This window comes from Pinus tabuliformis, chromosome 6 (genome assembly GCF_031772625.1).
Source record: "Pinus tabuliformis cultivar Carrire ecotype Pingquan chromosome 6, CPIR1, whole genome shotgun sequence".
Lineage (NCBI taxonomy): Eukaryota > Viridiplantae > Streptophyta > Pinopsida > Pinales > Pinaceae > Pinus > Pinus tabuliformis.
The window spans coordinates 1,018,837,600-1,018,858,127 of NC_142292.1; the positions used below are offsets into that span (position 1 = coordinate 1,018,837,600).

Consider the following 20,528-nt stretch of genomic DNA (forward strand, 5'->3'; position numbering starts at 1 on the left):
ATATATATATATATATATATATATATATATATTTAAAAAATATACATATATATTAAAAATTAGATATTATCATATTTCTTACACAAATTTTAATTAATGATACAAATTTATTGATTTCAAACATAGATCTTCATCTATAGCTATTAGCATGCATAGTACATACAAAATTCAAATAAATGTCAGTGGTACTGGTCACATAAATGATAAATCTATTAAAAATTTAAATCATGATTCATAATTCATAACTGAAAGACAACTTACAACTACAAGATAGTAAGATAAACACACTGACAACTGTAGTTTTCTCATTAAGTCATCAAATCAAAATGTGTTACATAGGTAGTGTTGGTGCAATGCCAATGGCAAATAGAAATAGAAAATATAAAACAACTACAGGTATACAAGCCTCAAGGCATCAATCAGCATCATTGTCCCCATCATCATGGTCCCCATTGCTCTCCTCTACATCCTCCTACTCCGCTGTATCCATAGTCGCCTCTGCATCTGCTGGTATGGAGGTTGACCCCTCTAAGTCATCAAATCTAACAGGCTCTAGCACTGGATCATTGAGATCCATGTTGGCCAATGCCAACTCAACAGTGGTGTCCAGACCCATATCATCAGGAACAGTGTTACTTGGGAGCGGGAGCGAAAGCAGGGAGCAGGAGCGAAAACGGGAGCGGGAGGGACATATTCAGAAGCTCTTGGTTTGGTGCTCTTGATTAAATACGAGTTCCATACCCTAATACATGACAAAATTCATGGAAACATTGCAATCCCCCAATCCTAAAATCCTGAAAAACTGATAAGTCTGCTGGATTTTGAATGAAATCTAAAATTCTACTTTCTCCATATGAAATCCAATGAGGCCGGAACCACTCTCAAACATCCTGAGTCATTTCATGGTAATGTTAAAAATTTAAGTAAAAGGATGAAAATGAAGATTAAGGAGAATGTCACTTTTACTTTAAGAATTTAACATTACCATGAATAGCATATCAATACTAGGGCCTAAACTTGATCATAAAGCTGCCAAAATGCTTTACTCCTTGCTCCAACAGCACAAATCACTTGCCAACAACACAAATCACTTGCCAAATGACAATTTTAATGAGCAAACACGCCCTTTTCATTCCCGCGCTGAGCTTAGCGAGTTCTGGAAACTGGACACGTGTCCTAAAATCACGACACGCTTTTGAAAATCGCAACACGCCCTCAGACACGACGTGTCCTGTGATTTGGACACGAATCCGGACTGAATCGTGTCGGATTCGCCGGATTCGGGATTCGCAGGGGGTTTAGGACAAATCCGGTGACTTAGACTTTGGGTCAGTAAGAGTGGTATGAGACAAGCTTTATTTGGCATTGATTTCGGATCAGTAAGAGTGGTATGAGACACTCTCTTTATATGGGACTGACTTCGGGTCAGTAGAGAATGGTATGATACATTCTCGATCGCTTCTTCTTCTTCATAGTTCAGCAGAACAGTGCAAGGCACTGCATGGCAGAGATAGTACGGACTGACAGATGACTTGGCAAATGGAGTTCTCCCTAGTTGAGAGGGAGTGTTAAAATTGGCGACTAGGGCCAAACTCCATGTGGGCCATCTTATTTATGGTAGATGATATTTTTATTGGATTCCTCTCATCGAAAGGTGTAAGATTGATCTAAAGATCATCCGATTCCGACAGGTATTCATGGAGATATGAATTTATTTATATTATTTGACAATTTGTCAAGGTCAGCCAGCAACCAAATTACCCCAACTTGTCCTCAACGTTTTATTATAAATACAAGAGGTCTTCAAGTCATTTTGCACATGCTCATGTCTTGTGATCTCTCTTAATTTGTTTGGGTTTTCGTGAAAGAGAGATCTAGAGGGACTGCCCTAGCCGCAGTCCTAAAGGGAGGGAGATCTATCCTTACCCTAGCCGCAGTAAGGGACAAAGCCGCAGATTTAAGGATGCCCTAGCCGCAGTCTAAGGAGGCATAACTAGCAGCAAGGAAGAGGCCCTAATAGCAGTCTTGAAGGTGCCCTAATTCGCAATCCTGAAGGAGACTAAAACGCAGTCTAGTGATACCTAATCCAAGGTCATCCATATGTTGTCAAGAGGCTCTTATTCGCTGGCAGAAAAGGCCTTATACGCAGTTCAGAATGATTCCCTAGCTGCAGTTTGTGAAGCCCTCATTCTACAGCCAAGGTGACCCTAAAACGCAGCTGATAAAGGAAGTCTTGCCGCTGTCTAAAAGGAGAAGTCTGGCCCCAGTGAAGGAGGCCTAAGGGGGAGCTCAATTCATAGTCCTAAAGTGCCCTAACCGCAGGTCAAGGAGAGCCCTTTATCCACTGTCAAAGGAGTCTCTCAAGCACAGGGAACACAGCAAGAAAAGTGTCTTATCATAGCGTTGAGATGCATGCATAGACAAGCATGTTTGTTGTAGGTAAAGGAAGCAGGTATGAGCATGCCTTAAGGACTGTCTGCTAAGTTGATAAGTCACTTTTATGCATTGAAGGAATGCATTGAAGTCTACTCCTTTGTGTTGCTGCGTTAATGATGTTCATGTAAATGTTTTAAGGACGTTTGCTTTAGAGTTGCTATGTGCTAGACCATAGGCCATAGCATCATAGCAAGGGTTTCTTAGCGCTGCTCTATTGGACAGTTTGGAGATTATAAGGGAAGTTTAGGTCTGCCTCAGGTGCCCTCATCAGATCAGCAACTTCTCACAGTCAAGGGAGTTTAGGGCTGCATATTGTGCCCTAACCAGAATTGCTGGAGAAGCTAGCAATTGGAGTAATGTTGCACCAGGACATGCTACAGCACTCTTCATGATTGAAGACTGTCATAATAATGTACTTGCTACTGCTGTCATAAAAATCTCAGATTTGTATATTTGTACTATCTCTCTCTGAATTGCTGGAGCAGCTAGCAATTGGAGTAATGTTGCACCAGGACATGCTACAGCACTCTTCATGATTGAAGACTGCCATAATGATGTACTTGCTACCATTGTTTTACAACTCGGCCGAGTTGAAACCGAAACGGCCGTTTCGGACCCAGTCAAACCCCAAAACACTGACCCGGCCAGCAACCCGGCTCGGCTGACCGAGTCATAGCTAACTCAGTCAACCCGGCCGGGTCCGTATTGACTCGGCCGAGTCATTAAAAGCACGGCTGGGCAGTGTATTTTATGAATTAAATTCACTTTTTTGCTGTTTTTTGGTAAAGTTAAGTAGGGTTTGTGGATTCCAAAGGGTAATGGTAGATTGTTAAATGCTTTTGGGGTCCATTTCCCCCTCCCAAACTCTATTTAAGACAGGCAAATGCTCTCATTTCACTCACAGCAGTCTTATGCATTTGAGTGAGAGTCTTCTTTGAGAGTTAGTGAGCAGTTCTTGAGCTTGTTTTGGAGCAGCAGTGAGGAGTCTTGGAGGAGCATTGTAGCTGGAGTGAGGAGCTTCTTGGGCAGCCATTTGGAGCAGCATTGAGGAGCTGATTCTTGGAGCAAGCTTGAGGAGGCAGTTTGTGCCTGGAGGTATTTTTTTCCACCTCTATAAATCTGTTTTTACTTAGTAAATTTTAGGTGCATATCAAGATAGCTTAGAGAGTGTTTTTAGTCAAATAAATGAACATTGAATCAATTTTTATTTTTTTTTCATTTTCAGATTGTTTTCCTAGTCAAAAAATGGCACCTAGAGCAAAAGATCCTGCTTGGGCATATGTTGAAATGGTTGATAGTGAGATGTGTTGCAAGTTTTGCCATAGGAAAATTAAGTCAGGTCCTGGGGGGATTCATAGGCTGAAACAACACTTGGCAGGGATTAAAGGCAATATTACTGCATGTCCCTCTGATCAAATTGGGGAGATTAGAAAGAATTTGCTGGAAAGCTTTGAAAAATTTAAAGAAGAAAAGACTAGGCAAAAAGAGATACAGGCTGAAATTGGGAGGAAGAGGGAGATACAAAGAATGATGGCTGCCAACCCCCACTATGAGTTTGAGGGTTCTTCCTCTATCCCTCAAACTGATGCATCAAACCCTTTCCGTTATGTTCCTCCCTCTTTTGCTTCTGTTCAAGATAAGGGAAAGGGTAGAATGAAGGGTGATGGGACTATCAAAAGTTTTTTCACTCACTCAGGCTCCTCTCCATCATATGCACATGGTCCTGAAGTTAGTATTAGTAAAGGTCTTGCTCAACCCACTTTAGATGACCATTGGAAGAAAGAATTGAGGGAGACTGCTTGTGACTACATAGCTAGATGGTGGTATGATGCTGATATCCCCTTTAATGCTGCTCGTTCACCATATTATGAGCCTATGTTTGAGGCCATACATGCTGCTGGAAAAGGCTTCAAAGGCCCTACTATGCAAGAGCTAAGGGGGTTTCGTTTGCAGAAAGAAATTCAATCAATTAATGAGTATTTGCAAGATTTCAAGGAATCATGGGCAAGAACAGGGTGTACCATCATGTCAGATGGATGGACTGATCAAAGAAACCGTACCATCATAAACTTTCTTGTCTTCTGCCCACAGGGAACCATGTTTTTAAAATCAGTTGATGCATCTGATAAGGTAAAAGATGGCCACTTGTTGTTTCAGCTATTGGATGAGGTTATTGAGGATGTGGGGGTGGCTAATGTTGTTCAAATCATCACAGACAATGCCTCTAACTATGTTCTTGCTGGTAGACTGTTAGAGGAAAAACACAAGACCATCTTTTGGACCCCATGCGCTGCACATTGCATAGACCTCATGCTTGAGGATATTGGAAAATTAGATTGGGTCAGAAACACTGTAGATAATGCCAAAAGCATAACAAAATTTATCTACAATCATACACTGGTTTTGAGTCTCATGAGGAAACACACTGGAGGCAAGGATATTATTAGGCCTGCCATCACTAGATTTGCTACACATTTTTTGACATTGCAATCTATGCTTTCCCAACATAGAAACTTGCAAAAGATGTTTTCCAGTGATGAATGGAATCAAAGCAGTTGGTCTAACAAACCAGAAGGCAGAGAATTGAAAAGGAAAGTCCATGATGAAACTTTTTGGAGAAAGGCAGCAGAGATTGTGAAGCTTGCTAAGCCACTAGTTAAGGTGTTGCGGTTGGTGGATGGGGAAAGGTTGGCTATGGGCTTCATTTATGAGGCTATGGATCAAGCAAAGGAGCAAATAAAGACAGCATACAAGGATAGAGTGGCAAAGTATGGGCCCATTTGGGCAATCATTGATGAAAGATGGAACAATCAACTCCATCGCCCTATACATGCAGCGGGGTATTTTTTGAACCCACGGTATCATTATAAAGCTAAGGAGTCAGGAGCTTTGAGGGGGGAGGTCAGAGATGGACTGGTTGATTGCATTGAGCGCATGGTCCCATCGGAGTCTGATCAGCTGCTGATACATCAGCAGGTCACATCCTTCAGCAATGCAACAGGTACCTTTGGGAAGAACCTAGCAAAGATTGCAAGAGAAGCAGATGAGCCAGGTAAACAAAAATTTCAATTTTCAATTTCTTAATGGTTTTACTTTTTTTATTAAAGTTTGTTAAATCATTTATAATTTGAAAGTTAGATATAATTTGTAATTTTGTTGAGCTTCAGCCTTCATCTAACTCATAATTCATTACACTCCTATGTTTTTTGCAGCACAATGGTGGGAGGCCTTTGGTGGCCAGTGCCCTGAATTGCAAAGGTTTGCAATTCGTATTTTGAGTCAAACTTGCAGTGCATCTGGGTGTGAGCGCAATTGGTCTGTCTTTGAGAGGATTCACACAAAGAAGAGAAACCGTTTGGAGCAAAAACGGTTGAATGATCTAGTTTTTGTCCAATACAACCTTCGGCTCAGACGGAACCAATTGCTGAACAAAAGACCTGATTCAGATCCCATTGTGTTGGAAGACATTGATCCAACATCAGATTGGGTAGTGGAGAGTCGTCTACCAGAGTTTGATCCTGATGAGGATCTTGACATTGATCAACTTGATGTTCAACATCCACTGCAGCCTGTTCAGTTGAATGCAGATCCCGATCCACCAGCCTCAGTCTCACAGCCAGCTAGTAGGACTCCAGTTGTAGGTGCTTCGCCTTCCTCTGCTCAGCCACGACAGAAGCGCAGCCGCATTTGTACTCTATCTCAGCTTGCATCTGCTGCACAGCCTAGTGGTACTGGCACCACTTCTACAGTTGCAGTTGGAGACGATGATGATGAGGAGGAGCCATGGGGCCCCTTGTCTGACTCTGATGATGATGATCCAGAGATTGGTCGAGATGATCTTGGCTCCTCTGGCAGTAGCTACTAGCCTCCTTGGTTATTTGTATTTTGTTTTGACTCTTGAGTCTTTGATCATGTATGACAGACTACAGTTGACTATGTATTTACTATTGCCATTGGGTACCATTTTGATATAATGGATTGGTTCATGAGCCTACTTTGATCATATGTTGTCTTCCATGTATATTATAATGTTGTGTGTTTGGAAACTTGAATGAAAATCTTTAAAATTATGTTTAAAATATTTAAAATTATGTTTTTTTATAAAAAAAATAAATATTTAATGTATTTTTTACAACGACCGAGTCATTGAAATCGAGCTGGCCGAGTCATTACCGAGTCGGAGTCGGAGTCGGAGTCGATCGTCGGCCGAGTCCGAGTCCGAGTCCGAGTTGTAAAACATTGCTTGCTACTGCTGTCATAAAAATCTCAGATTTGTATATTTGTACTATCCCTCTCTCTGCTGAACTATTGAAGATTATAAGAAGAATTGATCAAGGGTTTCCCCACATTGGGGTTTGTCCCTGGCTGGTGCCACATCTTGTGTCCTCTTGTCTTGGCTTGTCTTCTGCTGTTATGTTTATGTTCTATCTGCACTTTACTATCATGCTGATGTGATTGCTAATCTGAATATTGTCATTGGGTTAATATGAAAAACTGAAGTAAATTGCTCTAAGCATAGAACATACCTAAAATTAACAATTTTCCTTGCATTTGAATAGTTAAGTTGATAATTGCTTGATGAATAATAATAAAGAAAGGCTAAAAGAACTCTAGACATTTTCACAAGTAATTATCATGATCAGAAATTCTGGCTTGCACTCAAACTTCAACAAAAGAAAGGTCCAGTATGTTAGAGAGAGAGTGCAAAATCCAAGCACAAGTGTTGGAAACAGAAAGACAAGTTGCTAAGAGAAAATGCTAATCACAAGAGAAAAATGTCAAAATTAAGAGCCCTTATAACACTTGGTATTTCAAATCAAGATCACAAATGAGATGATACAAATGAGAGCTTGAGTTGTGAATAAATAGTTGTAGACCCACCAAGTACGGGAACACACCCTAAGAGGGTTATTAAGCCTACATATCAAGTTTGACTAGGTCAGCATTAACCATAAACCTACTATTCAATAAATGAGATAAAATATGGCCTTAACCATAATTACAAGTATTTATTTATGACATGTGAGTCGTGACTTAAGTCACATAATTACTAATCTTAAGTACAATAAGTGCTATGGAAGACTCTCTTTGTAACCCTTAAGCCATCACTCAACACGACAATCACAGTTATTGAAATTTCTATGAAAGCCAAAGTTATTTTTGTGAGCAGAAACTAGTCAAAGAAGAGGAAATCTAAGAAGTAACCCACAGTCAGCAAAATGATATTATGATCTCCAAGTTCAATTTCTGATTTCTACAGGAAATCCTCAAAAATTCTCCGTTTGTCCAAATCATGCACTTGTGCATGCAGACTCCATAAGGTTTTTTTCAAGATATACTAATCTGATCCAATGCGGTTTACACAGGACTTTCAAGTAGACTATGAAAGAATAATATAAAATACTACATATAAAGTACAAAGTTGACTGAAAACAAGTTATTGGCAACCATAACAGCAATTCAAAATAAAACTATTCAGACAAATAAAGAAAATACAAAACTCTCTGTAAGAAAAATACACACCTCTTTGTTAACAAGGGCCAAAAATTCTGCACGCTCTGTGCTAACTGACTGCAAAAAGAACATAACAAAGTGTATAAGCTCCAGAATTGAATTCACAGATGCAAAAAGGATGTGTAAAGGTGAAAATAAATACTTAAAACAAGTTTCTTGCAACCTAATAAAGCACTCAAAATGTAGGTGAAATCAAATCTTACAGAAGCTGAGGCTAGCACAGCTAAAGCACGACTAAGTTTGCAAAGTTGTTCTTCTTTATCAATTGCTTTAGACTTTGCCAACTCTTGTGCCTCCCCAGCAGTTCCAACGGTCATCTCCTGCAAAGCAATATCTTCTTGACTGACTGGACTCTCCCTCAGCCGTGCCTGCTGCTCTTCCTCATTCTCTTCCTCCTCCTGTCAATGAAATTCTGACTTAGAACATTGAACATGTCGAATGCAATGTAATTACAATGAGACTAACACCCATTTTGGCCTAAACAATCCTTTCAATGATATTATATGTCACTATAGCGCCAAAGATTCAAATATTGTATGCCTTCATTAGTGATGCTTGCTCACTTTTCTCTCTTTATTTTCCCAAAATCTCCTAAAGCTCATATGTGCACACACATGCATTCAGATAACAATTATAGCAAATACTAAGTTTAACACAAATTGTCAGTTAGATTTTTTGTTTCATAAAACATATATTTATCCAAGATAAAAAGTTACTAGCAGTAACAAAACATTCCAGTGGAAAAAGCAAACCAAACATGTGTTGACATGATCATAGAAATAATACACAGCACATCAATTGGCATGTGTGTCTGCATCTACTTCCAGTAGGACACCATTCAAATAACAACTAATTGGTCGCTAGTCATATTCATTTCACACAACATATAAATCATGGAAACAATAGTAGCAATATGGAAAATGTGTAATCAAGGTCCAAGGGCCATTTCAGATGTATGATACAAGAAGGTCCAAACTAGATGTAACCTTAATGAGTTCTTCTTGCATTTCCAAGAACTCCAGCTTCCTTCTACGCTCTGCAACAGTATCTTCACTGGGAAGTGCAGTGACACCTACTGTGTCAACTACTTCGTCTGGAAGGGAAGAAAGTGTGGCTTGAACTGCCTCCTCTGGCTTCAACTTTCCTGACATGGTGAAAGTTCTGCAAACAATGACAGTGTCAAGAACAGTTCATGGTATTACATTAAATAAACAGAAAACGTCGAAGACAATTGGATCACATTAAAGTTATAAACAATGATCAGGTATGTAATTACCGAGAGAGAATAAGCAGGGAGGAAGGCACAGAATGGTTCAGAGATAGATCCAACCAATCCCGAAGCTGTATATAACAGATAAAAAAGAGAATGAAGTGAGAATTCATGTCATATGACCAATAAATTCAACGCAAAGTACATAATAATAGTTTACCGTGTTACTTTCCATACATACAATTAAGATAGTTTCTTTCACATGCCGAATTATGAAAATCAGGGAGCTGATAATCACTAGAACAATTTCATCAAGCTCAACAAAAATAATGAACTCATTGACAGTTGCAAGTAGTCACTTAAATGATACTGAAAATAACAGCTTAACGGAAAATTATAGGCAGTCATACTTAGATAGCAAGAACTTCTTCTTAAAGTATAAAGCATTCTTATATGGAAAGAAGAAATAAAAAAGAAAGAAATTATATTGGTGTCCAGGAGTGACCAATGGCATTCAACAGTACTTGAATGATAAAACATGAAAATCCATAAAAAGGAGTGCAAAAGGTATATCAAAATTGAACAGATCAAAGACAATGAAAAATAAAGATCAGTGTATTACTGTCCATAAACGGAGACTCGAAAGCTACCTTTCACCCTATTAAATGTTGAGTATCCTCCAACTATCAAAATGTGGGACAGTGTTTGGCATGTGAACAGCACACTTAACACCCATAATGTCTCTACAGCTTATCAATGGCTCCCTTTTGAGAGTGTGACAGCCTGGATTCTTCTGCTTGGGTGTTAAATTTATCTTTAAACTATGCGCACTACTTAGATGAATTACTGAAAACAAGGCAACTGAAAACTGAAGCCAAGTTTAACTTTCACCAAGATACAGAGTTTCTTAGCAATTTATAAGCAGCAGAAAAGAAACAGAGATAAAAACACATGCACACAAAATTGACACGCTTGTTTTACCCAGGAAACCCAAAAGGGAAAACCTGTTTTCTTTGTTGTGGTATTTTATTGATTGTTCTTGAGCAATTGGATCTATTACAATTCATGCTACTACTGCAGCCAGCAATCTTTCTTCTTGAGAAAGTGCTAGGCTTCTCTTTGCTAATCTCAGATCTACAATTGATCTCGGCCTGTATTGATCACTACTTGATCTTGGTCCTGCACACAATTGTTCCCCTGCTGAATAGCCTTGACCTGCTCTGCAAATTCTGATCCCAGCTCCACAATCCTTGCGCACTATTGCTCCTATTTCCTTGCACAATTAAGACTCCTATTTCCTTGCGCACTATTGCTCCTATTTCCTTGCACAATTAGGGCTCCTATTTCCTTGCGCACTTAGGCTCCTAAATCTATGCGCACTTGCTCCTCAATTATGCACCAAATACACACAAAGAATTGATCTCAGTTGCGCCTCTGTCCTTCTCTTTATAGATAGAATTCGAACCATGCAAGGAGGCCTAGTTCGATTAAAAGTTCACTTGAGTTTCCTTCAGTTGTGATTGTGAGTTAACTGAGAACTTAACTCCTCTCTCCAATCAACACTGAACTCTTAACTCGTTCTAACTAAACTCTAGCTGAACTTGTCACTGCCACCTCGTTCTATAGTCTAACTGAAGAAGACTCCAACAAATTGAAGCTCCAACACTACGCATGCAAACTTGATGACCATTCCAATAAACTGGAAATCAACTCATCATAGCTAAAGTCTATCGCATTAACTCGCATCCATGCTAGAGAAAGACTAAGTCAAGGCCTTCACTGGCTAAGGCAAAAGCCAAAAGACCTTCCATCGCTACATTTTCAACACTCACTCTTAGCGAGGAACGGATTTGTACAACTCCCAACTTATCTCTGAAGTAGGCAAAACGACCTCTTGCTAATGCCTTGGGAAAGATATCTGCCAATGTTGCACAACTCGGACTCGTATAAGACTCCTCTGGCTATTGACTCGGCGACTCGTATAAGAGTCTGGAATGACTCGTATAAGACTCGGCAAAATACATAAAACTTAAAACATGGAAAATTTTAAGCACAAAAAAGAAACTAATGACATTTCCAATCCTTGTAAGTTATAAAACTACAATATATGCAATAATTCATAACATCATCTCATAGCTATGATAGTACAACATATCATATTCGATTTTTGTAAGCAAAAAATTTAGATAGTGAATAGGACAAGGAATCATGATTCCATAATCAAAATCAAAAATGGTAGCAAGTTCAAAATTCAAATACATATATCATAATGATAAGTTATAGTCTCACAACAATCTTGAATTTAATGCACCCCTGTGCGTAGAATAAGCCCTCAAGGAGCTAGTGCCAACATTGGAAGGTTGAAGCAACTATGAGGCAAGTGTATTTGGCATTTCCATTTGAGATGGAAAACTAGAGAAATCCTCAGTCTTGTTGAAGAATGTAACTAGTGTCGATCTTCATAATTATATTTAAAATGTATTTGTCGAAAGAAAGAAAGAAAAAAAATTATTAAATAAATTGACTTATTAAAGCATGGGTTTCATGCTTAGGTCAATTGTTTTTAGGTCAAAGTCTCCATTGAAGACTTCTAGGGTTTATGTCAAGTGTCCTTGTCCATGTCATAATGTAAAGAACCCTTCTTGGGATTTATTTGTCAAGAAATAAAGCTATTTTAATGTAAAATAGGTCAATTAGGCCTCCTCTACCAAGTTGGCCTCAAGGAAGGACAAGTCGGCCTCAAAGGAAGAATTCGATCACCTAGAAGTACTATATATAAGCAGCAACTCGACTCATTTGAAAGAGATCACTCAACAAGTACAAATTGCAGTAGTTGAAAGCAGTAAAAGGTACGAAGTCCAAGGAAGAAGAAGGAAAGGGCTAGCGAAGAAGAAAGTGATCAATATCTTGCTAAGGAAGTCGAAATTTTCTCTCTCTTATCTCACACATGCGAAGAAACTAAAGCTGCAGGCGAGCCAGAATTGCAGTCTTGACGCTGGGCCGAAATTCTGATGCAATAGGTCGAAAATTTGTCTTTGATGCAGTATCGTTGCAGTTGATCTTTGAAGGTTGGATGAACAGTTTGAGGGCTGACTTGGTGGAGGAGGAAGGTCTAGGGTCTTGGTCTATCTCATCTTGAATTACTGAAGGAAGAGTTTTTTATTGGGTTTTCCCCTATATAGGGGTTTTTCCCTAGTTGTGCACCTACATCTGTGGTCATTGATCTTCGTGTTTTGGCTTTGGTAATTGTTTGATGAACTAAGATAAAAGAAGAACATAAGAAAGATTACAATAATAATTCAAAGAAATCACAAGTAATTATCAACAAGAGAAAATCTTTCTACCTTTCCGTTATTTTAACATGGTTTCAGAGCTAAGGTGAAGAAAAAAGAAAAAGGTAGCCTGAAGATCTACTATAAGGAGAATAAGGAGTTTTAAGAAGTTGAATAAGGGTCATCAAGAAAAAGGATTATATAAGGAGATAAGTTTACTATCTACAAGAACTATGTCAAACTCAATGAAGGGAGAAAACAAATTAGAAAGAGCCTCCAACTATAGAGCCTCAAAAAAGAGAATAGATCTCATCCTCAAGAAGAATACAGTTTTGGATCTAACTCTGGGAAAAATCATGAAGCCTACAAATGAAGCAGGGAAAGCAAAGTTCAGAGAAACTGAAACCTTGGCCATGAATCTAATAGTGTATCAAGTAAAGGACAACCTCATTCCATACATATCCAACATAGATTCCACTCAAGAAATGTATGAGGCTCTATCCAAACTATTCACAATCAAGAACATTAGTCAAATTGCAAGCCTCAAGAATGAATTAAGAACTATTAAGATGACAAAGAACGATATTTTGGCATCCTTCTTTGTAAGGATATCTAGAATCAGAGATTAACTTCAAGCAATAGATGAAATTGTACCACAAAAGGAGCTCGTAATTACTGCCCTTTTAGGTCTACCGAAATCTTGGATTGGAAGGATATTCCAACATTCGAACAAATGTGGAATGCATGTAGTCAAGAAGATGCCAGAATATCGTTAGTAAGCAATAAGGAGGAGGATGAAGAGTAGAACATCTCAAATGCCTATTCTGCTCATCACAAGAAGAAAGGAACCTTTAAGAAATACAAAGGAACAAAGAAGAAAGTAGACCTATCAAATATCAAATGTTACAATTGTCACAAGATGGGTCAATACAAAAGTCATTGTCCAAAGAATCCAAGGAATAAGAAGAAAGAAAGAGAACATGCAAATGTTGTTGATGAAGCTCCACCTAAGAAGAATAAGACTGAAGAATCAGAAGTCAAGGACTTATACTACTAAGTCCTCTCCCTCATATCCCTCTTAGTCTTCTATTTTTAAGTTTTGAATTATTTTCCTTTATGTTTTGATTTCTAGAGTTTATAGGTCTCACATGTCTTGTTAGAACATTTTTGAATTTTTGATAAGTTGTAGGTATCCCTCAAAGATTGGATTAAGAAGGAGCCTCAACCATTTCAACAACAGATAAGTATCTTATTCTTTGTTTCCTCTTTTCATGTTTGGTTTCCCTTTCATATCAAAATCTATTTGTATTATATGTTAATAACGAATGTAGCACGACTCTTATAAGACCCGCAAGTACCCATAGGTCTTGACAGGTCTTATATAGCGAGATGGGTCAATCGCATAGAAGCCGCAGTTTCTACCCTACCTGCCAAAAATCGCATAAAACTCGGCTACCCGCATTGAACCCGTGAAGAACTGCATAGGACCCGCATAAGGCCCCTGGAGACCCTCAAAATTCGATTTTCTTTATTTTTTTAAATTGTTTTTTGGGATCATGTGGAAGGAAAGGGAAAATGGAGGGAAAATTTTGCCAAGTTTTATACGAGTCTTATACGGGTCGTTCCCAAATCTTATATAGGTCGCCGACTCAATAGCCAGATGAGTACAAGTCGTGCAACATTGCTAATAACCTTTTCTTTGTATTTTCTTTAGTAGGAAAAGATTGTAGAATACACAATGGTTATGGAGAAGACTTCAAACTACAAACTTGAATCGTGGAAGAAGTTTTGTTGCAAAGGAAGCCCCTCAAGAATTAATGACCTACAAGGTTTGTTAAGGAACAATTTAAGGTATGTCTTAGACTATAAGTTTTGTTATAAAGTTCTCTTCATGTAAAAGGTATATTCATTCTCTTTTAAAATTTTGTTATTAACATCGTTATGTCTAGGGTTTTGAATCACAAAGATTCTTGTTAGGGTGATTAATCATGAGATTGAATCCACCCTCATTATATTATCATTCTTGTGGAACCCTAAAAAGGTTCACTATAAAATCCTAACCTAAGGGTGTGTCAATATTGAAAAAAAAAATCTGGGGTAGCAGGAGGGGGAGGGATTCTCATTAATCCTAAAGGAATAATTGTTGATCGGTATGCTTGGGGCTTGGGAAAGAAGACCAATAACCAGGCAGAAACCTATGGATTATATCTTGGACTCACTTTAGCTCATCAAAAAGGAATTAAGGAAATGAATATTCTAGGTGATTCTCTCTTGGTCATAAAACACATTAACTAAAACTCTACAGCCCATAATAACAAGCTAAATCCTATTCTCAAGACAGCCCTTGGCATGCTAAGAGGCCTAAATAAGGATACGGATATGCAAGCCAATACGGCTTGCCAAATGAAAGAAGGTTGCAACAAGGTCAATGAAATTGATGGTTATTTACCCATCCCTTAAATCTTTGCATGAAAGTCCCAATTTTGATGATAAATTTCTCCTTATTCAACAAAGATCGGGTACAAAAGTCAGAAATCATGGTCTCAAAGGTTTTATTAATCCCTATTGTCCCTCCTTCCCTCCCATTGGGGGCTTTTGTCCTTCCTCCCTGTTTTCCCTTCTCGCATTCCCTCCCCCCTCCCCCGCCTCCACATCACCCACCTCATCACCTCCTCTCCGACCCCCCTCTCCCAGCCACCTCTCTCGTCCCCTCCACATCCCCCCCCCCTTCAACCCTCCTCCCAGACTCCCTTCCCCCATCACATCCTCCCTCCCTATTTGTGCCCCCTCTCCCCTCCCATCTGGCAACATCTGAGTATTTCCCTTCCTACTCACTCGACTCGTGGTTGCAATCCTCAGCAAGTCAGGCCACTTGGCGCAAAGGAAATGTTAAGTGTGGGAACTCTACAAGTCGTTCCTCATATCCGGGTCCGTAGCAAGAACAATCAAGTTATCTCTATGCGAAATTCCTCAGAGATAGAGCCGCCTTTACTTCCCCTGGTATGGATCAAATGGTTCGCTCAAGTGAGAGTTAAATTGCTTAAGGCGAAAGTCGTTTCAGGCACCAGGGCAATCATGGCCAAGCATTGGTATCCCAGAGGTAAGCTCGTTGTCTTTCAAAACCACACGAGGCTTCTATTCAAAAGGTTCTATAAATTGATGAACAATGGTCTTAACCTCTACAATAGGAAAGTGTTTAACTCTGTCCAGAGGGTCGCTGGAGAGAGGACTCTTTGGCAGAGCTGGAGTTGTCAGTGGATAATCTTAGATGTTGAGGGCAACCCCTTCCCTTAGTCTAGAGAGTATCAGTTTCTAATAATTTTGGTCGGGCGGGCAGAGTCAATTGTTGGTGAGTGTCAATTGCACACTGTCGAGTCCCATCCTAAAAGCTCCTGCTACTATGTGATCATTTTGGGTTTTGTTGGGTTCTCTATTCCTCCTCGTCATTTGGGTTACTGGGAAAGATCCCAAAGCCTCATTGTGAACTGTCCCTCTGAGTCAACTTCCACTGTGCACCATTTTCTTCTTGATAATATGGACTCTGGCTCCTAGGGTCATCGATGCCTGCACTCGGGTAGGTTGGCACGTTGTTCTGAAATGAAGTGGGAAAAGTGCCCCCATACTCCCCTCCCGCCTATGGGTCTTGCGATAGAGAACACTCAACTCACAGGCAGGCTTGGCAAAACTTCAGAAGAGTCTTCAACAACAGAGAGAAGAGGCTTGTGAAATGCAAGAGAGGAACATGGAGAAGAACAAAAAAATCTAATAGCTGGAAGATGAGGTAGATGCTCTGTGAAGAAAAATCGATGGTCTCCAAATTCAAATGGCAATGAAAAATTCCCAAACAGTTGAAGAATCAACTGGCATCGACCTCAACCGACCAGCTAACTTTGATGACTAGTCTGCTTATTTTGTCTATTTTCCATGACGAATTTTAAATGTATTTTGTTACTATGGCAGTTCTGTAAGATCTACTCTAGTAAACATGTAATCACTCAGTTGCTTTTTGCAATTTTGAAATAAAAATGGGCTTCGACAGTCAGTGTGCAGAGAATGATGCCCATTGATGGCAATGTATACGAAATGTAAATCTCCCGTTCTTTTTGTTGCGACCAGGCGCAGATTAATACAAATATAGTACTCTTTCCTGTTAAAAAAAATATTGATTATGAAACCCAAGTCTATTTAGGGTTGTTGATGAAATCTAGAAAACCTATTCATTTTATGTTTAGGTTTTTTGTGTTGTTACGATAGAAACCCTAGTCCTTTAGGGTTTGTTGTTAATTGGAACCCTAGATCTTTAGGGTTTGATGAATTAGGGTTTATGAGCAAAACCCTTGTAATAACTATAGTAAGGTCCTAAGATCGAAACCCTAGATGTATATTCCTCCGTATAACCAAAACCATAGTCTAAATGAAATTGTTGTATATCTAACTTTGATGTATTGATGTTTGTATCCTAGATTTACCTAGTACGTATCAATATGAAATGTTAGTGCATGAAATCCTAGATATGTATATGCAAGAATGCTAACTTAATTGTTAATGCTCATGTTTTAGTTTGTGAAATCTAGGGTTTGTAACAAAACTCTAGTAGAGATTAATATTCTAGGGCATGATGATATTGTTTTCAGTTATTGATATGATTAAGTTTTCATGATAATATCTAGGGCTTGCAACAAACCCTAGTAGTGTCTGACATGTAAATTCTGAAAATTGTTGAAACCTTAGATGCATGGTAGAATTGTTATTTGATTGAATTATTGATATCTAAGGCTTTGTGTCTCGAAGATGGAATTTAGGGTTTGCAGTAAATCATAGCAGAGTTTGTCATATATCTCTGAAAGTAATATTTAGGCCCTAGATAGAATGAGATTGGTTTCTTGATTGAGTTGCTTTGAGTCTTGATGATGTAGTCTAGGGTTTGTGACAAAACCCTAGCAAGAAGATGAGTATGTAACTTTCTATAAACCTAACTAGGTTTAGGTATTTGATGTCAAAAGTTTGAATGTTTTGATGCTTCCATTGTATTGACATAATTTTGATATAGTTAACTTCATGCTTCTGTATGTTTGTATTTGGTTGTACTTGCTATTAAAGTTTTGCAGGTACATAATCTTCAAGATGATGAAGATGTTCGATGAAGAAGTTATATGAATGATGATGATCAAGATGACCTTGATGACGTAAGAAAGAACGAAATTTCTCTGATACTATGAAGTTGTTGATCTCCCTAAGTTAAGAGGGAGCCTGGATGGAAGAAAGGGTATATCTCCCTAGTTGAGAGGGAGGGCACATTATGACAATGAATACTTTGAATTAAGCAAAATAACTACAGATGAATGTTCATGAAAAAGACTTGAGAAGTACTGAGGATGTATTTGGTGTTGCTAAAGAAATAAAAGAAGAAGAAAGCTTCCGACAAAATTGTATATGGATAACTTGATGATACAAGCAACATTCGAATGAATGAGGACCTCGAAGGTTTGTGTTTACTTGTATATGTATATTTGAAAGTTTATTGTTGATTAGGGTTTGTGTTTGAACAGGTAAATCTCTCCATGAAGAAGGATGAACACTTGGGAAGCATGCTTGGACAAATGGATATATCTAGTTTATTAGGGAGAGATGAAGCATCTAATGGTGGATGCTTGGGAGGACATCTAGCCGGCCTATGTGTGTTTGATGTCTAGATCCCGAAGAGGGAGGGTGGCATTGGTCTTGGAGCTCTGACCTTGGATACGCACCTAGATCCCTAGGTTGATGGTTAGTTAGTAAGCCTGATGGTACCTAGACTGGCTGAAATCTTTAGTCCATCTTAGTCCCACCCAAATAGATTACCCTAGTCAGGAAACTACTCTGCAGCAGTGAGTGTGCTAGAAATCTTTGTACTTCATTTTGGAGATCTTCTATGTACCTCTATAAATATAGGTAGTTATGAATATCTCCCTAGCTAAGAGGGAGTGTTGAAGAATCTAACTAGCGTCGGTCTTCATAATTATATTTAAAATGTATTTGTCAAATGAAAGAAAAAGATATTTTTTTATTAAATAAATTGACTTGTTAAGGCATGGGATTCATGCTTGGGTCAATTGTTTTTAGGTCAAAGTCTCCATTGAAGACTTCTAGGGTGTATGTCAAGTGTCCTTGTCCATGTCATAATGTAAAGAACCCTTCTTCGGATTTATTTGTCAAGAGAGAAAATTATTTTCATATAAAATAGGTCAATTAGGCCTCCTCCACCAAGTCGGCCGCAAAGGAAGAATTCGATCACCCAAAAGGACTATATATAAACAACAACTCGACTCATTTGAAAGAGATCACTCAACAAGTTCGAATTGCAGTAGCTGGAAGCAGTAAAAGGTATGAATTCCAAGGAAGAAGAAGGAAAGGGCTAGCGAAGGAGAAGGAGGTCATTATCTTGCTAAGGAAGTTGAAATTCTCTCTCTTGTCTCACACGTGAGAAGGAACTGAAGCTGCAGGAGGGCCGAAATTGCAATCTTGAAGTTGGGCCAAAATTCTGATGCAATAGGTCAAAAATTTGTCTTTGATGCAGTATTGAAGCAGTGTTGATGCAGTGTTGATGCAGTATTGTTGCAGTTGACCTTTGAAGGTTGGAAGAACAGTTTGAGGGCTGACTTAGTGGAGGAGGAAGGTCTGTTGGTCTAGGGTCTTGGTTTATCTCACTTGAATTACTGAAGGAAGAGTTTTTGACTGGGTTTTCCCCTATATGGGGGTTTTTCCCTGGGTGTGCGCTACATCCGGTGTCCTTGATCTTCGTGTTTTGACTGTGGTAATTTCTTGATGAACTAAGATAAAAAAAGAACATAAGAAAGATTACAATAATAATTCAAAGAACTCCCAAGTAATTATCAACAAGAGAAAATCTTTTTGCCTTTCCGATTTTCTAACAAGTCTCTTCATCATGCCAACTCAAATCAAGGGAATCCTCCTCCACAACCCAATCAAACTCTAAATCAATACTATCCACTAAAATTGGATCTAGATCCTTTGGATGCAGTTGTTTTGTGAGCATTCGAAGGTTGTAGTAGATGAAAACCAACTCCTACAACCTCCAATGCTCCAACCTATTTATTTTTTTGTTGTGGATATCCTCAAATACCAACCAATTGCAGTCAACCAAAAGCGTTGCAGGGCTGACTCAGAACTCTGATGGTGAATACTTGTAATTATGGTGCCTCAGAGCCACAATCTATCCACCAATGAGTTGTAAAAAAATAACAACAAAGATTATCAGTTTGCAACGCCAAACATGTAAAAGAGAACTAGCAAAATTATAATCTAAGTTCTAACAATTTTCACTTACAAGGCATTTTCTTGTCCTTGATACGTTTGCTTGAGCTAAATCCAATCATTCCAGATGCTTCTTTGTACATATTTCGTTGCACGTTGATTTTGTCCCGAATATCTTGATCTAGGAACATCTTCTCAATGCATATCATGACACCTCTCATCACCTCGGGATCATTTTGAATGTTACACCTCTCGTTATAGAATAAGCTCGGATTGAGATATGCTATTGTTGCATGCAATGGTGATTGTAGTTGCCTATCCCACCTGGAATCAATAATTTCCCATAAAGGGAGATATTTAGATTCATCTCCCTTGTAGAAAGTCTTGATGGCCTCTTTGGCCTTGCTCATGCCCTCATAAATATATCCCATTGCAGGTTTCTCTCCATCCATCAATCTCAAGACTTTCACAAAGGGCTCAGTGAAGTTGACAATCTCTGTGACTTTCTCCCACAAACTATCACCTAGGAGAGATGCTTTCACAGCCAATGCTTCTGATTTTGTGCTATCTTTCAAAAATAGCCATTGATAGCTACAAAAAATTCTTCTCAGAGCTTGGTACTCATACAAAAGGCTTTGGAGGGAAAGAAGGTTTGTAGAAAATTGTGTGATAGTTAGGCGACTAGGCTCACCCTCTGTGAATTGCCTCATAAGGTTCAACACCCAAGCATGGTTACAAATATACTTGGTAATTTGTTTGCACTCTTGAACAACATCTTGCATCCACTCCAACTTCCCAGTGTCCTCTTGTATCAAGTCTTTGCAATGGGTAGCGCATGGAGT

At 38.8% G+C, this 20,528-nt stretch overlaps 2 protein-coding genes across 2 annotated transcripts in view; one reads left to right on the plus strand and one right to left on the minus strand.

The window, feature by feature from the left end:
• LOC149262457 (uncharacterized) overlaps positions 1-20,528 on the minus strand; it is a 233,857-nt gene that overhangs the window by 100,190 nt on the left and 113,139 nt on the right. Inside the window, exons 8-11 of the mRNA XM_089424677.1 lie at positions 9,227-9,291; positions 8,937-9,111; positions 8,154-8,348; positions 7,960-8,007 (exon numbers count right to left, since the gene is read on the minus strand). Coding sequence (XP_089280803.1) covers positions 7,960-8,007; positions 8,154-8,348; positions 8,937-9,111; positions 9,227-9,291 — 483 coding nt within the window. The remainder of the gene's footprint in view (positions 1-7,959; positions 8,008-8,153; positions 8,349-8,936; positions 9,112-9,226; positions 9,292-20,528) is intronic.
• Positions 5,272-6,473, plus strand: LOC149262458 (uncharacterized). The gene is made up of 2 exons (XM_089384891.1): positions 5,272-5,488; positions 5,649-6,473. Exons 1-2 carry the CDS (start codon positions 5,371-5,373, stop codon positions 6,299-6,301), a joined length of 771 nt encoding a protein of 256 aa, XP_089241017.1. The 5' UTR covers positions 5,272-5,370; the 3' UTR covers positions 6,302-6,473.